The sequence below is a fragment of the Streptopelia decaocto genome (assembly GCF_964273445.1).
Source record: "Streptopelia decaocto genome assembly, chromosome: 5".
In the NCBI taxonomy this organism is placed as follows: domain Eukaryota; kingdom Metazoa; phylum Chordata; class Aves; order Columbiformes; family Columbidae; genus Streptopelia; species Streptopelia decaocto.
Window position 1 is genome coordinate 38,554,608 of NC_138659.1, and position 17,311 is coordinate 38,571,918.

Genomic DNA, 17,311 nt, shown 5'->3' on the forward strand with positions numbered 1-17,311 from the left:
CCCCTGGTCTTCTTGTGTACAGTTAAGAGTAATGGTGGAATCGCCAAGGGAATTATTTCAGAATTAAATGATTCAGAAGAATAGAAAGGGAACATCACTCAGAACGTGGAACATTCTACATGATCTGTAACAATTGACCTTTATTTCAGGGTATTAGGGCAACAAAAAGATGCCCAATTTATTGACAATACTTGTGATTTGCCAAATAACTGAACGCATTTCAGCTATTTTTTTTTCCTGAGTGTCGCAATATATAACCCAAGGGAATTTATGTGTTCATTTTGCAGGTCAAGCCTTAAAGGTATCAGCAGAGGCATTCACCAGCGATCCCTGCTATCTGCCAAAGAGGCAGGCTGTGGTCCAAGCAGCACAATCTCTGCTTACAGCTGTCACAAGGCTTCTGATTCTGGCGGACATGGTTGATGTGGCATACTTACTGGAACACTTAACTGTGGTGAGTAGAATCAGACTTAACCCATACTCCCTTTAGCCAGAGAAGTGTCTTCTGATGGTACTTTCTGCCTTGAAAATTCTTTTAGTACTTGGAAATTGCAGAGCTTGTGCATGTAGCACCTTGGCAATTAGTAAAAGTTTAGATTCCAGATGAGATATGTAGAACATACCAAAAAATCCATCTTCTAACTCAACATATTTGATCTGGAGAAGCAAATGGTTATCCATACAATTATATTTTAATTTCCTTTTATTTCCTGTTTTCTTACTTGAGTTATTGTATAGCTTTTTATGCATGAACCCTTCTTGATATTTGTGGCAGTAGTAGGGAATAATTTATTTGTAGACAATCTTAAAGGTAGAATTTTATATGGATATCTATGGAGTGAAAGAACTAAGCAGGTAAGTGTCTATCTCTGTATTCAAGTCGATTTGTGAGGGAACAGCTAAAAGGAGAGGGAGGAGATGTGTGAGAGAGGCCTCCAGCAACTCCCCAGCTCCAGCTATGTATTTGTACAGTGCAGACAGAAAGTCCTAATATTGGCAAAGATTTTTAAAAATTGTACTGTAGAATATATTCTCTAAAAGCCACTTTTTCACTCAAGGGAATAATGTGCTTCAGAAGTACATATCATAATAGTCCTATGTTTAGGGTCTTTTGTTTTTTCTACTTGGCTCTTGTTATACAGAAGTCAACATAAACTTGAGTTCCTTTAATGTCAGCCATGGTGTCCCATGTGAGCAAGTTTCCTTCCTTTTTTGAACAGTGTGATTTTTATTTTTTTTTTTTTTAATATTCCCAGCGTCTTGTGTGTTAACTGAATTTCTTCTCTGGCCACTTGCTCCATTCAGTCTGGTGTGTGTCTTCCCTGGGAAGAGCAAGGAATTGTGCTAATTTCTTTCTTTTTTTTTTTTTTTTTTTTTGCTTTCCCCCCCTCCCTAATATTTTCAGTAGTGTGTGACAGACTGATAAAAATTCAAAGTTCTGCTGATTGCTTCATGTTTCAGGGCAGAGGTAAATAGTCAGTGCCACCTCTAATAGTGCCTTATGACACAAGAGGACCCACTGACTTAAGGGGGACCATTGTGAAGCAATTTGAGTTTGGCGAGGACAGGGGAGTGAAAATTTTGCTCCCAGAGTAGGAACAGTATTTCATAATAAAGCAATTTTGTGTGGGTTTCAATGCTGTGTTTGAAACATCCAATGTTGACAAATGTTGGAGATGCATGTAGTCTATAAGAGTATTGTTTTCTGTACATTTTACTTAGACTTTGGACTGTTTTGACTTCTGTGTAATAAAATATTCATACATAAAACAGAATATAATGCTGATAATACTGAATATTTGTGTCACAAAAATATTGAAATGTGACTTTTGAATTAGAAATAATAGATCAGTCTATTTGGAAGAATTTGATAAAATTGGCAGGAATTTCACTCCAAAATTTCCAAAAGCATACCTTTGTGAACATCAGACGAGTTTTTTTAAAGAATTCACTAATAAAATGGAGATATTGGTCATTTTATGGGTTCTGTAGAATCTTCACCAAGCAAAATGTGTATTAGAAGCCAGTATAAGTTCTCAGTGACTGATTATATTTTGGCACTTCTAGCTTTTTATGGAATTTATGGCCTTAGAGTATGATGGTGCAGTGCAAACAGCAAGCTCATTTTAGAGTTGACTGAGAAGATAAAGTACATCACACTGATAACAAAGGTTTTGCTTCTTTAAACAAATAACATTTTTTGAAACAGGGAAGAGTTTAAGTAAATAGCTGTCCGTATCTGAGTGTCCATACTTACTTTAGAGTTCAAAGTCTCTAATAAAAAAACCTGAGTTTTGAAAAATGTTGTCAGACATAGGGCTATCTCATGTATTGCACTCTGATTCGGAGTGGTATTACCAGCCTCATTTATTATGGTTAGTAGTGCTCAATATTATTTAATTAAGTGAATTAACAGGCTAATGGAATTGCTAGAATTTATTGATCAGAGGAGAACATCAAGAAGGTAACAAGTTCTAAGAAATTCGTTCAAAGTGCACTGTCAGTCTGTCTTTCTCTAATCTATTTCAGATCACACTGAGCCAACATGTTTTATCTGCCTTTTTTCCCGTCTTGTCATGCTTGTAGATTTACTGTTTAAGTCTTCATATTTTTCATGAACACCTCAGACAGCATGATCTTTATTGAATGCTTGCTTAGAGTTATTTAAAACTCTTGCTAGGAAAAAAATATGAGAATGGTTACAGAGAAGAAGCAACTTGTGAACCTGGGCCCTGTGGACATAATGCTGTCTGTTCCTCCCTTCCCTGGAGAGTATTCATCAGCGTTAAAAAATGTTTTGAGCAGGAGAAAAACAGCATGGTTACATAAAAGAAGAGAAGTAAGTCATCTCAGGCTTACCTATGCTTCAGGTTTAGGGGTTTCGTTTGACTCTCATAACTCTGCTTAAACTAGAATTTGACTTGCTTCCCACATTACTTTCTGCCTGGTTTGGTATTGTGCTATTGGTATTACATGATTTGGTATTGTTGTATTGGTATTATATAATAATTCTAAAACATTATAAAATGGAAGAAGGGCAAAAGAGAATGTAGGCTGCTCAGGGGGTACAGGGCCAGGTTATGAAACTGAAAGTGGTCAGAATCAGAGAATCATTTAGTTTGGAAAACACCTTTTAAGATCATAGATTCCAACAGTTATCCTAACACTGCCAAGTTCACCATGAAACCGTGTCCCTGAGTGCCCCATCTACACGTGTGGCTTGGTGAGCAGCTCTGCTGACTCCCTCAGAACCGGCGGCTGGATCCCATCTGGCCCCATAGACCTGTGCACTTCTCAGTGGTGTCACAGGTTGTGGACTATTTCCCCTTGGGCTGTAGGGGCTTCATTTACTCCTTTTTCTCTTCTTCCAGCTTGTGGAGCTGTGTACCCCAATAACAACTGGTCTTACTTTTAAACACTGAGGCAAAGGCGGCATTAAGTACCTCAGCCTTTTTCTCATCCTTTGTCACTATATTTCCCCCCCATATCCATTAAAGGATGGAGATTGTCCTTAGCCCTCCTTTTGTTGCTAATGTATTTAAAGAACCATTTTTTATTGTCTTTTATGGCAGTAGCCAGATTAAGTTCTACTTTCTTCTCACCTTCCTTTGGTGGGCATGGGTCACTCCCATAGCAAGAGGAAGCTCTGAAAAGGAGGAGTGTTAAGAAGATGACAGGAGTCTTTGGGAGAGGATTTGCCTTTTCCTTTGGTTCATACTCATGTTTATTTTCCCATCAACCAGCAGAAATGGATTCTTGCTACCAGTTCGAGGTCAGTTATGGCACATGGGATGGAGCTGTTTGTTATCAGCGTGACGATGTTTACCATTGCACTCTGCAGATTTTGTGGCAATCTGTTGTGCAATAAATGACAGAGAAAAAACAGCTCCTAAAGAATTACTTTTAAGAGTTGGGCTTTTCAAAGTGAATATCTGTTTGAGTGCAACAGGAACCTGGATCTGCTTCCATTCTTGGTATGGTGGTCTCTTGACTGCTGCTTTGTAACTGCCTAATGAGTCCTGGCTTTACAACCCCTAGGACTTCCCTTGAAACAGCATACTCTTAATGACTCTTCTAAAAAGCTGTTGCTAAGGAATGGACTCTCCAGTGACTGCACTTCTGTTCATATAATATCTGGTTTTGGTCTTAGCATGGAAAACACTGAAAAAAAGAATAATATTCTTTTCTTGCCAGTCGGAAACATGGCTTTGAAGGGATTCTAATTAGCCAGCTTCAGGAGCTACTGTTCCAGAATTTCTTTGAAGTCAACAAGCCTGGAGGCTCCTGAACCTGTCTTACCAGAGCACAAGAAAAACAAATGGAATATGGTGGCCATATTTCCAAGAGAAAAACACAATTGCTGGATTAAAAACACACCTAAATGAAAAGGTTTGGAAACAAATCTAATCTTTGATTCCTTGCGGTGCAGAGCCTTCCCTTCCTATTCCCTTCTTATTTCTTATTCTAGTTCATTATTCTAGTTCTTATTTCTAGTTCAGTACCTCTCAGCAGATTTGTGTCTGCAATAGATGCTTCAGTGTTGTCTTCATGTGCATTGAAAACTTTGCTGTGACCTCTAATTCTTAGGTGTGGGTCAGCTTCCTCAGGAATTTCTAGTTCTCAGGAATTTCCAAGTTTTGCTTCTGCTGCAGGCACCCTGTCTGCTGTCTTTGACTGTTCCCTGTTCTACCCAGTATTCTGGAAGTGTCTCCATGAGCAAAGCATGCTGGATAGATTTGAGAGAGGATCATTTCCATTGCTTTCAGAGTGTTTGCATGATTTAGACTACAGCAGAAGCAGACCCTTAGGCTTAGCGGTGTCAGGGCAGATAAATACACAGTTTTCCTACCTACTGCTCAGCCACAGCCTTTTGAATAAGGTCATGGGTCACAACAGCAAAGGAAAATCATGCCCATCTACTGCTCTCTAGGAAAGAAGAAAAAAAAAGGCAAAAGGAGGGAACAGATTGCCCTCTTGAAACTCCTGCTTGGGACCTGGGAGAGAGTTTTTACATCTATTGAAAATGGTGCATGTAGGGGTGAATAGACAGACCTAGGAAGGGGAGATACAAACTTTCATAAACATTTTCAAATTATAAATTAAGAAAAAGAGTTAAGGAAAAGATTACTAAAGCTGGGAAAAGCTGTCTTAGACAGCCTTGGTATGTTTGTATCTCTGAGATGATGAGGGAGAATGTAAACAGCAACCTGTTCATTACAGAAACCAAGAGAAAATAGTGATGAAGCAAACTCATCTGAACTCAGTTGGTCCTAAACTTTATACAAACTGTTTGCATAACCCAGGTATTAAGGGGAGGCAGAGTGAAAGAAGTAGGGCTTATTTTGAATGGATAAGGTGTTCTTTAATTAAGATGGAATTTTACTGGTTTGTGTTAACACAGAATCCTAGAATAGCCTGAGTTGGAAGGGACCTTGAAGATCACCCAGTTCCAACCCCCCTGCTGTGAGCAGGGACACCTTTAAGACCCAGTTGCTCAAAGCCCCATCCAGCCTGGCCTTCAACACTTCCAAGGATGGGGCAACCACAGCTTTTCTGGGCAGCGTGTGCCAGGGTCTCACCACCCTCAGGGCAAAGAATTTCTTCCTTGTATCTAATTAAAATCTAAGACACCTATTTTAAATTATTTGGACTGTGTAAATGCCTGCATGCTCCAGTCAGTGATGAGGACTCCATTGCCATAGACTCTCCTTGAACCTATCATGAAAACAGAGCATTGCTAGATTGTTTCATTCTAAGTAGTTATTACTACAGCAACACTTACTTAACACTGAAGTGCAGTGCTTATAGGAGAATGATATGGAAGACATGCTCTGAAGTTTTATTCTGTTGAGTGCTGATCTTGGAATGCAGATTCTAGGTTGGTAGAATAACCGTGGAAAATCAGTTTGTCTTGGCAGATTATTTATTGGTAGTATAATAATGAAGTCTGATCAACAATTATTTGTATCTCAAACATGCACAGATCATTCTGATCTAGAGAAATTGCTTTGGAGGCAGAAATGAGGAAATGCATATGAAACAAACAGTATCTGCTTTACCATCAAAATGCACATCTTCAGACCTTCTTAAAATGAGAGCAAAATCATCTGATATTTTGTGAATGGAAAAAGCTGTGTGACCTACTCTCCATAAACCTCTCCAAAGACACATGTTGCCCATTCCATTACAGCAAAACAGTGTGAGAGCAGCTCTTTTCTCACAAGTATGTATATTCACTAATTGACATTTAACATAGGTTTTGATTTTTTGTTTTTATTTAAAACAATATCTCCAGGTGACTTGAAATAGTACATTTAGTACAAATTAGTCTTTTGAAGAAGCAGTACATTATTAAAACAATAAAGTATCTTTTAATTAACAGCTTCCTTTTGTCAGAATGGAAATAAAACTTGCTTCTCAGCCTTAATTCAATTCCTATTAATCCCCATGAAGATAAAGAGAAATATTTCAGAAATGGAAAAAAAGAATTCAGTTATCTTTTCCTGCCTTGCACCATGGAAGACTATAGTATTGATATTATAAAAGACAAATACTCTTTCACTTCTGAAGCTCTAGACAAACCAGAAAAGAACCATTTCTTATTGTTGAATATCAGGCTGGCTCTTTGCAGCATTGGTCTCAATCTGAACCAAGGATGTAGAAGGACACCTAGTCAAGAATGTGCAGCAGGCCATTTGATTTCATCACCCTTATAACATAGCTAGAATCCCAGGAAAATGGCATTAAATGTATGTGGTTTGTCAAATAACATCATTCACAAACTGAAGCAGCAGCATCTGCTGCCTCCTATACCTCTTTCTGTTTATATGGAGATTGTAAGGTTATTACCAGGAATAAGACTGTGTACTCCATACTTAATGATGTCTCCTCCCACATATTCGAATTGTAAGCAATGAAGTACTTTGCCTCGCATATTTATAATCTCATATTTTTGTGGCCTGGCCTCCTGTTTAACTGACAAGCCATTTATTTTCACGGCCTCTGTGTAGGCTTCCAGGCTTGTTAAGGACATCCCATTAAACCTGGAGAGAATTTGATCCACCTCAGACCAAACAAGCTCAAACTTGCTAGTGGACAGGCTGTTTCCTTGGGATTCCATAAAGGATGCTGTGAAGTGCAGCTGCAAAGTGACATGATTGAAATGTAATAGGTAAACTAGGCTTTAAAAATCAGACAGTAACTGCCTTTAATATCATTACTTATTGCGCAAATACTCAGAAGTTAGTTTGCTTGCAACATCTGAACATGGTAGCAACACTGAACACTGAACTTAACCTTCTACACAAAGATGCAGAGTTAAGCTACAACATGATGAAACTTTTAAATCTTTATTAAATTGGATAGACTTTTGAATGAAGATAGAACATAGTACATTTTAACTTAAGTAGTATCAAAGTTTTTGTATGGTTTCCTTTTGAAACATTACATATCGACATTATGCCTCAGCTTCTTGAACGCAGTGCTTCATTTCCATTAGATATGACAGAAGAGCAGAGATTCCACTGTTCCTGAAAACAGGTAGATTGATAGTGGAGAAAAAAACAAAAATGACAAACAAGCCCACAAACAAACAAAACCCCAACAACAACAGAAGGATACATCAGGAACTTACAAAGACATCAGAGGGTTCTCAGCTTTTATAAACAGCTTTACTGCAGGAGAAACTTCAGTCAGAGCTCCCGTCTCTTCTTTGACATTACAATGAATAAGCTGTGAGACCAAAATAAATTTAATCCTGATACTTACAGTTATACTTACTAATTAGGTAGAACCATGATCATTATCTTAGAGGAGGTTGCAGGATTTCACCATACTAATCTGGGGCATCACACTTATGAAGAGGCCATATTAATAACACTCTTCTGGCCCATCCACATTTGAGATCTTTCAGAGTTCTGAAGGCATTTGTTGTTTCAAGATGCCTAAAATGGGTCTGTGAGAGGTGTTCTGCTTAGTTTGAGACCCATCCTGTGTTGGTTTCCAGTCAGATATGCAGGCAACATTCATTCAGCAACATCTCAACAATGCCTATTCAGGACATAGCATCTGGTGTGTTATCCACCTTGCATGTTTTAGTGCCAGGGTGCTTGGCTCTGGTTTTGCAGTTGTTGATTTTTTTAATTGTGAAAGGAATGTTGTAATGTTCATGAATGTAAGGTAATGTTCTTGTGTTTTGAAAAGTTATAAAGTTGTCTATAAAATATCTGTGCTATGAAGTTATCAACAGTAACTTGACAAACAGAAGCAGCTCTTCAGAATTGTTGAAATACTGGTATTATCTACTTGTGGTTCAGCTTTCCTCAGAGGAAAAATCAGTTCAGGTAGTTACCCCGTAATGCCTCAGAGAGTAATAGTAGTAAAGAAATGCTACTGCTCAACTTCCAGAAACTATGTGCAAAGTACTTCGGAAAAGCGACAGGCAAATAAGAGCTTATGTGGATCTCTTATGATTATTTACATTTGGTTATTGGTGACAGAGAGGAAAAAAAAATAAGTTCTGGCATGCTAGTATTTCTTTTCATCTATAGACAGTAAAAGTGATGATGAGAGAAGTTTTTATGCCATTCACCCAAAAATGGTGGTTCACACTGATGGCAGAATGTTACAGAAAGATCCAGATGTGGTTTTATGTTTAAAACATGTTCTGATAACCTTTGCATTCCTGGACACATTTTTCTGATTTCCTGTTGATGGCAGTGAAAAGAGCATACGTATGTTTTCTTAAAATTACTTGTTTGTTTTTTAATTCCACTTGAGTTAAGTTTTTTTAAAAAGTGCTTTTCCCTTGCATCTAAAGACAGATTTCTTCTAAGTGTATGTCCTGGCCATTGCCCATCTATTTTATTACAGTTACACATTTGTTTTTTGTTTACTCGTACACACATGCTGGTTCACATACCTGTTTCCAGAGAGCCAAATGAATTATTAATGTTTGGGTTGCTTCAGAACATATGGAAGTGAATGAGCTTGCTAGTAGAGTTCCTGCCAAAGGAAGATTTGAAGCTATGGGATTAAGTACATCTTTAAGAAGATGATGATTCTACAACTGTATTGTATCTGACATGTTGATGATTAAAAAAAAAAAAAAAGCTCAAGACAAGACAGTACTTTATGTCCACTTAGTTTAGGAATCATTAGAAACCTTTTCCCTGTATTATTCTATCCCATAACAGGGTGCAGCAGCTTTGTGGTAATTTCTGGAAAAGTGTGTCATGGTTTGGAGCTGAGGGTGTATGATGAACTTGTACAGATAAATTATGAGCAGTTTCTTACTTATAAGGAGAGGGCACTATTGGATAGCTTTTGGTCAGCTTAAACTGTACTTGGGTCTTACCTGCAGGTGTTGCAATTGCTTCCACCTGTCAAGGATACCCTTGAGTGGGAGTTGGTGAAAGCAAGCATTGCAAATTCAAGGCTTTCAGAGCAATTCTGGAGCAGAGATAAAATCTGAAAACAACAGATCCTACAAAAGGTGAAAGACAGTGAAGTCAAACAGAAAAGACTAGAGAGTCTTGTGATTTTGTCGTAGCGTTTATGTTCTGTCACCCATGTTGTCACAGAATTCAGTGAGAAAGCTTTCTTTTATTCTTTTGGTATAAACATTTCAAATGCCACTAGAAAGTCTCCAGTTAACCTCTAGTGGTGCAGAATGAGGCATAGTAAGATAAATTACAAGTAGATATAAATACTGCCTTAACTTGCTTCTTGGGTATGAGAGCAGTGAGACTGAAATAAAAGCTGCAGTGTGGCAAACAAGAAGTGCTAACTTGTCTGAAGATTCCAGGATGTATCTGTCTGTTGTAAATCATAATCTGAAAGCCACTGCAGCTGCTTATTGTCCACAGAGAGGAATGACCTAGTGGCTGTTGAACAGTTGAACAGCCCGTACACAACGGGCTGGCTCTTGGTCAAATGCCCAATGAGTCCCAGTGTGGAGCAGTCTATGGCCATGGTCAGCACTAGCTGTCAATTCTATTGTCACCTTTTGAAAAAGGGACTGAAGATGAGTGGACTTGTTTTTTTGTGTGGTGGTTGTGTTGTTTTGTTTTTTTTTTCTTATGGTTCATTTTTCCAGTTCAGTTAGTGTAGTTTTACCAAAGATCTAGAGAAATGTGCACTGTAGTTACTACTCGAGTATTTGGTTTTCCAGAACTGACGGGAAAGCACTCCTTTGCTCTTTTGCTTCATTCTTTGGACATCAGTAACACGTGCAAGCTCACAATAGGTATTTCATTTACAGGGCCTGTACTTGTAGCAAGCTAAGTCAGTATTTTGGATGGATTTAGGAAGCATGTAGTTCTTCCTGATTATGTCGGTGTAAATAAATGTTTATGGAGTTGCTTCTGGTGGTAATTACTGTGATAAAAAAAAATTTCTAAACTACTTACAGCTTTACAGCTGTCACAGGCTTGTGAGATGAAGATTATTTAAAGATGGGGAAACAAAGTCAAAGGAGAAGGTTCATGATTTCCTGAAGGCAACAAGGAAGCTGTAGCTCCTGTTCTTCTTTTGCACAGATCTTAGCCTTTCTTTTACAGTTTCCTGCAGCTGGGTTGGTATTGTTCATCTCTTTGAAAAATACTGGTACTATTTTTAATAATAGAGTATGCATGAAAGAAGTTTTAAATTTAAAAGTAAGATCTGTGACAAAGTATAATTAACGTTTTCATAACTTTCATACAGTATGTCAGCATGCGTTGCCCAAAGTGAGTATCCGGTCTTGCAAATTACTCTGAAGTAAATTAACTTGGAAAGGAGTACCCTGTTATATATAAGATGTGCTGTTACGCTTGATAGAATTAGGAGTTCATGGCCTGTATAAAGCTGCATATGCTTTTATTAGTTGAGAAAAAAACTATATGAATATATTCCATTCTGTAACATGGCATAGAAGAGTAACCATTACAGATTGTGTTGATTACTAGTGTTTTGTCTTATGCAAGACTGTATGAAGTTGCAGGATTTATTTTAGTTAAACAGAGCGTATGTACTGTACTTTGAATTCTGAGACTGATGTTAGAACTAAATTAGGGATGTCTAGAAGGTGGTATACTCAAGAGGTGACACAACTCCATAACATTAGTATTTAGTAGAATAAAATCCTAATACACTGAATAATACAGCAACTGTGTAAATGACATGGGGTTTTTTGTTTGCTTGTTTGTTTTTCAATCACAGTTTCAAAGAACATTTGAATCTCTAAGAAATGTATCCAGTAAATCTGATCTACAGAAAACCTACCAGAAGTTTCGAAAAGATCTGGAAAATCTTGATTATTTGGCATACAAACGTCAGCAGGTAAGAACATGGAAGCTTGGTAGGAAGACACAGAATAGTGGGCATAAATATGGTGGATTGTAAAACTGATGTGTTTGATGGAGTTATTGTTCTGTCAGTAGGGTTTTATGCTTTGTGTCATGTCATCAGGTAAGCCAGTAGGAGGGGTGACAATTCCATTTAATGCGTATGATGTTGGACAGCATAGTTTTTGACTTCTCAACAAAGAGAAAGGTAAAACAAGAAAGACATAACTGACTATTAAACTTTGTATTAACACATAACATTTAAAAAAAAACCAAACCCTAACATGCATAAAAGTACTGCTTGGATTTTCAGACTTGAAACGTGAACTAAATCCACATAGGTTAATGGAATCAGATTTTGACTGTACATTCAAACCACTAATTTTTTCTTCTTCAGAAATGAATTTACAAGGCTAAACTGCTTGAAACTTTGAAGTGCATGTGGTCCTTGACTAGTGCTTGCAAGATCAAGGTTATATCAAATTGTTAATATGTACTTAATGTTGGACATACTTTCTGTTACTTACACATGGCTTCTGTGAAAATGTCAGCTTTCATAATAGGTCTTCATGTTTCTGTGTTCTTGGTAAAATAAGACTTTGCCTCTTTCAGAGCACACTGATGAAATGCTTTAACATGTGAGGATTATTTTGGTTTTTATTTTTCTGAATTCAGTCGCTTGGTGTCAGTGTTGTCAAACACTTCCTTTGCCTGGCAGCAGATCACTTACAGTTGTTTATATCAGGTAATTGATTAGATAGTTAAAAATTAGGAAAGGGCTCAGGGACAGATGGTATCTGAACAGGTAAATATTTGATTCTTGAGATATGGAGGTCAGGGAGCAATTGGCTTGGGAGAGTTTAAGTGTGGTGGGAGCTGTTATTCTGGTAGCAGTGGAGCATAATTCGTTGTGCCCTTTGACATGGGGCTGCCAGCAACCAAAAGACAATGTTTTAACTGGCAACTAATGTGGGTTTATGTTATCTGATCTCGTAATTACATCAAACATAATAAATGTCACATCTGTGAGGGACTGGAGAGTGTTTCCAAGCCAGGGAAGTGTAAATTCTATAATTACTTCTCAGGCTGTCATCACACTTTCATTCGGAGTAGCTTTTTCTGGTCTGAATTCTCACACTTGACTTGGCAAATTTCCTTGTTATTTCAAATTATCTATGTGTGGTTCTCTAGCAGACTCTGAATATGCTTCAATAACATACTTCACCTTGAACAGGGCATCTTTTCTCCTCTTTTCAGATCTTCACTACCCATCCCGTCTCAATACTTCGCACTTTGAAGCCACTTGGAGAATCTCAACATCCTTTTTTAATATCAGACATGCATCTATCTCCCCATGCTGTTTCTGTTTTATATTTAACTGTGCTGGCAGAAGCTTTTGCATTTGAAGGTACTAAAGGTGCATTAGGTGCAAAATCATTTCCTACTTTCAGTCACGAACAGGAGATAGGCTGTTCTATCTTCTGTTCTGTGACTGAATCTTTCTTAAATGTTATACAATACCATTAAGAAAATAAACTAGGCAAAGGCTGAAATTATTAAGAAAAAAAACAACAATAAAAAAACCCACAATAGCCCCCAAACCAAAAACAAATGAGGGAGAGTAGAGATGTTTTCTATGTCATAGTTAATTTGGATTGTATACCTGATCCCTGTAGTTTTATGGTTTTCTTGAGTAGTGTTTTACCTAGTTTTGATGCTGAGACTTTTCATCTCAGTAGAACTTGCTGGAGAATCTGCAGTGAGGATTTTGAAAAGCTGATGTATCTATTTGTTGTAGAAAATGCTTTGAATTGTGTCCTGCTTTGAAAGGGAAGTGTTCTCTCTGTGAAAAGATTAAGATTTGGTTTGTTTACTGTGCGAAAATCACAGACCTGGTTTGGGACCAAAACTGTTCTGAGTTTGTGACATTTTTATCTGAGTTAATGGAATGAACACATTTAATTGATAACAATTTATATGCTCTCTTACTAGATTAAAGGAATATTCGTAGGGCCAGTGGCAAAATGTTGAGTCACTACCATCTGTTTGGAGACAAACAATTGTATACAATATGAATATGAATCAGTTAATGGTAAAGTAAATGTTTTATGTAGTCAAAGTAATGAATATTGCTTTCGAGTAAAATATGGTTATCTTTGTTTTTTAGACATGAGACATAAAGTGCAATATAGCAAGTTAATTCTTCAGTGGTGGAGCTTGCAGGACAGATGGGAAATGAAAACGGTGCTTTTTAAAAGATGTTCGAACTGACCTGTGTTGACTCTGATTCATAAATATAGACCAAACTTCTGTGAGTGGTAGAAGTATACAAGAGTCAAACATGTTTGGGATGATGGTTTATATTGAGTTGGTTTTAACTGGCAGTTTTCAGAATAGGGTAGAGGCTCTTGAGTTTTCGGATAGCCAGCAGATTGCCAACAGAAATGTCTCCTTAAAATGGGCAGTGAGGCCAAGAATTCATTTCTGGCTCTCTTTATACAAAACCCCCAAAGCTGTTAGCATATGTTGATCAAGCTGCTCAGAGCTTTCAGATAGATTCTGATTTTGCAAATAGGCTGAGCGTGCGTATGAGCTGGAATGGAACTGGAATGGCACTGGTCAGGGTGGCTAAATTTTTTGGTGGTTACAGAGGAGGAAGATGGGATGTTCTTGGAGTTGGAGACTTCAGTGTTGCAAAGCTGAGCTATATGGATGACATCTAGTATTGTAGTCAAGAAACCTGAATGATGCTCTTCATCATTCTTCTGTGTCCCAAACACAATGTGAAGTATTGAATTGCATCTATATGCCCGGTCTAGTTACTGTTGCTGTCTGTGATGAACTCCCACTGTATGCAAGTCTGCTGCCAAGTCTATTGCTGTGTGTCAGAGCTTTCCTTCTTACTGTTGGTTAGTGGAACACACATCTCCATCTCTACACGCTTGCCATACTTTTCCAAGAGATGTGGCTTATTAGCCAAGTTAGTTGAAAGTATGTTTATTCAGGCCAGATGAAGATAAAACAGAAACAAAACATTTACACTCAAGGGTGGAATGTAGGCTGACCCCTTGCAAGTGCCGCTCAATGATGTAGGTGAAGAAATGCCCAGGATCTGCTCAGGGTCAGATTGTGGTTGCTTGGCTGGCCAAGCTGAGTGCTGGCTACTTCATGTTCCTGTACTGTTCGTTCTTCCCATTCTGACATTTGTGTAACCCTGCACAGAGGTCCTTTAGTGTGCTAAACTGACTTAGAATTACTTGCTTTTTGGTGATTTCATTATTTTGTTATTCAGTTGTGCACTTAGCACTCTCCCCATTCTGGATGGATGTCCCTTCATCTGTCTAACTTGCAGTTCTTTCTGTGTGCTTCTAGGGTTGGGTTGCATCCACTAGAGAAATTTGTTTGGACGGAGAGTATAAATTTACAGCCAGTCTGCCATTTTTAAGCCTTCCAGGAGATACATGTCTCCAGGAAATGTAATTTTTCTTTCCTGTCTGAGAGATAGTCTGGCAATTCCTTTCCATTGAAACAAGTTTTTAACCTCCTCGATACTGTCTGTCATCTCTGAGATTTGACTAAAAAAGAATAACTCCATGCCACAATGAGCAGTAAAACTATTCTCTTGCTCTGTGATGTATTGGAATGTTTCCAATACAAGTTAAGTAAGCTTTACATTGTGCATTGTTTTGTATCAACCTAACTATTAACATATCTGCAATATGAATATTTGGAAGGGAAATGAGACAGGACAAAATGGAAAAGCACTTTGGGATAAGAGCTGGTTTGATGATCGCAACACTCTTCTTGGGTGCTTCCTTTTTTCTCATGTGGGACCTTATTTCTGTTGAAGGGATGTTGTCCATATGTTGTTGAGCTGAAAACAGTACTGGTTTAAGGCCATTCACTATAATGATCTTATTGTAAGGTCATTTCAGGAGTGTTGGGCAATAGCTACAATAAAAATGGAATTATAATCAGATTCAGTGATATTTAGCACCTGTCAAACCAAAAAATTATTGCTGCTGCTTTTCTTAGTGTTAGCAGTGCCGACTGTAACTCAAACACTATTAGTTTTTGCTTAGAAGTATCCATCAATGTGGTAATCTAACATTTGCAACAGAACTTTAGTATGTGAACACCCATAAAAGCAGTATCCTGTTGTAAATATATGCTATTTTAAGGTTTACTTATTTGATTTTGATTGTATGCCCTCAAGTTAATAGTGTGTTAAAGGAGTGAATCTACATGAAGCCATTTTGGTTATTCCATTTATAACCTTTCTGGGATTACTTCCTGATGATCATTATGTTTAGAAATGTTTTAAGCAGTTATGTTAGAAACTGAAGGAGTTAAGGGGTGCATTAAAGACATTTGTGGGGCACATTTTGCTTATGGGAAATAATGCTTTCAGGAAATGGAGCAGAGCCCTTAACCTGTTTTATTTCAGAGCAACCCATTGTCATCATTGCTGCAGTTGTCTTCATGACTATACAGGTCCAATTTACATTTTAACATTCTTAATTTTGGAATGAACCTCGTTCATACAGTCCAATGGCATTTGTCTGTATTAAAATGGCATAAGTGGATTTGTATTCTCTACCTTTGATTGTTCAGTTTGCTTTTTAAGATGACATTGTGTTGAGCATTAGATTTGTTCACTAAAGTGCTCTACTCCAGAAGCTGGAGCCAAATTTTCAGAAGCGATTATCACCTATCAACCGGCAGGTTTATTGTGTGACAAACACTTCAAAAAATATGCTGAAAGTTGAATGGAGTTCAGGGTAGAGGTGAACTATTTGTTGTCTAGAAAACAAGCATTATGATGGAAAACTTAAGGAGCTCAGTCATTGTAACTTATCTGAAAAAGGTTATGGCTTGGAAATACCATAAAGAGAGGTACTTAACTAAACCTTTATTCCAGTACACAGAAGTATGACACAGTCCAGTGGATGAAAGTCAGAAAAGTTCAAACTGGAAAGCAAATGAATGTTTTTGACAAGTAACTGCTGAGATGGCTTAGTTAAGAGATGCAGTACATTTTAATCACTGCTGGTAGCCTTTATATCCGTAATCCATGCCTTTCTAAAACATGTGCACTGAGATGCAAATTAAAGGGCAGGAATTATTATGGAAATTTTTAAGGCTTGTGCTATTCAATGAATGTGAATGAGAATTATTTTATTTTTCTTCCCCCCCCCCTTGAGAAGAATGACAGTACGTTTGGTTGGATATTTTGAGTGGAAAGGCAGATTTATACCTTTTGAATTGCCATCCGCAACTAATAAATGAGTGAGTTTGGTACCAGTCTGCCACTGTCTGTTCTTCTGCAGGGTTGGATGTGTTGAGGTCTTTTTTAGGAATTTTCAAACAAGCCTAGCGTTTCATTTCAGAGAAATTTTAGGTTCGTATAGGCATTTGATTGCCATAGACTTTTCTGAAAATGCCTTATTTACTTTCCTTTTTAGTCACACACATTAGAAACTATAAAATGAGAGTGTAAGTTGTATTTCCAGTATTCTAGTTTCTTATCTCCGCTTGGCATAAGAACAACTATCTATCATATTATTGTGTAATTAAAATAATTGATTTACACATTCATTTAAAAAAGCAAACAACAAATGAGTCTCACTGTCTGAGTGAAAAATTATGAAAATTCTGTTTTAAGCCACCTGACATTTCTTGGTGGTTCCATGGTTAGAGCTCTGTCATTTAGTCATTGCTTCTGTGTGTCCATGTGGTTTGCTGAATGGATGAAGAGGTTTTTCTTTCTCCTACCCACCTGAAGTGCTGGTATTCCTCAGTTTACAATTTTTGAATTTTGTATTCAGGGTGGTGGGGTGGAAGTATCCCTTGTGAACTTTGGCACTGCATGCACCATGGTTTTACAGCTCAGCTCTTCAATTGCATTTCTCTCAATGTAGTGCTGAACCTTACATGATTTTAAGCTGCAAGCAGTTCGTATCTCCATGTGTGCAATTTTTCTTTCT

The 17,311-nt window shown here is 37.6% G+C and overlaps 1 protein-coding gene across 1 annotated transcript in view; it reads left to right on the top strand.

Moving 5' to 3' along the window:
* Positions 1-17,311, top strand: part of LOC309440491 (catenin alpha-3-like) — a gene marked incomplete at its 3' end in the record, with an annotated part of 114,363 nt that overhangs the window by 17,534 nt on the left and 79,518 nt on the right. Inside the window, exons 3-4 of the mRNA XM_082054179.1 lie at positions 288-454; positions 11,200-11,319. Of these exons, the coding sequence (XP_081910305.1) occupies positions 288-454; positions 11,200-11,319 (287 nt within the window). The remainder of the gene's footprint in view (positions 1-287; positions 455-11,199; positions 11,320-17,311) is intronic.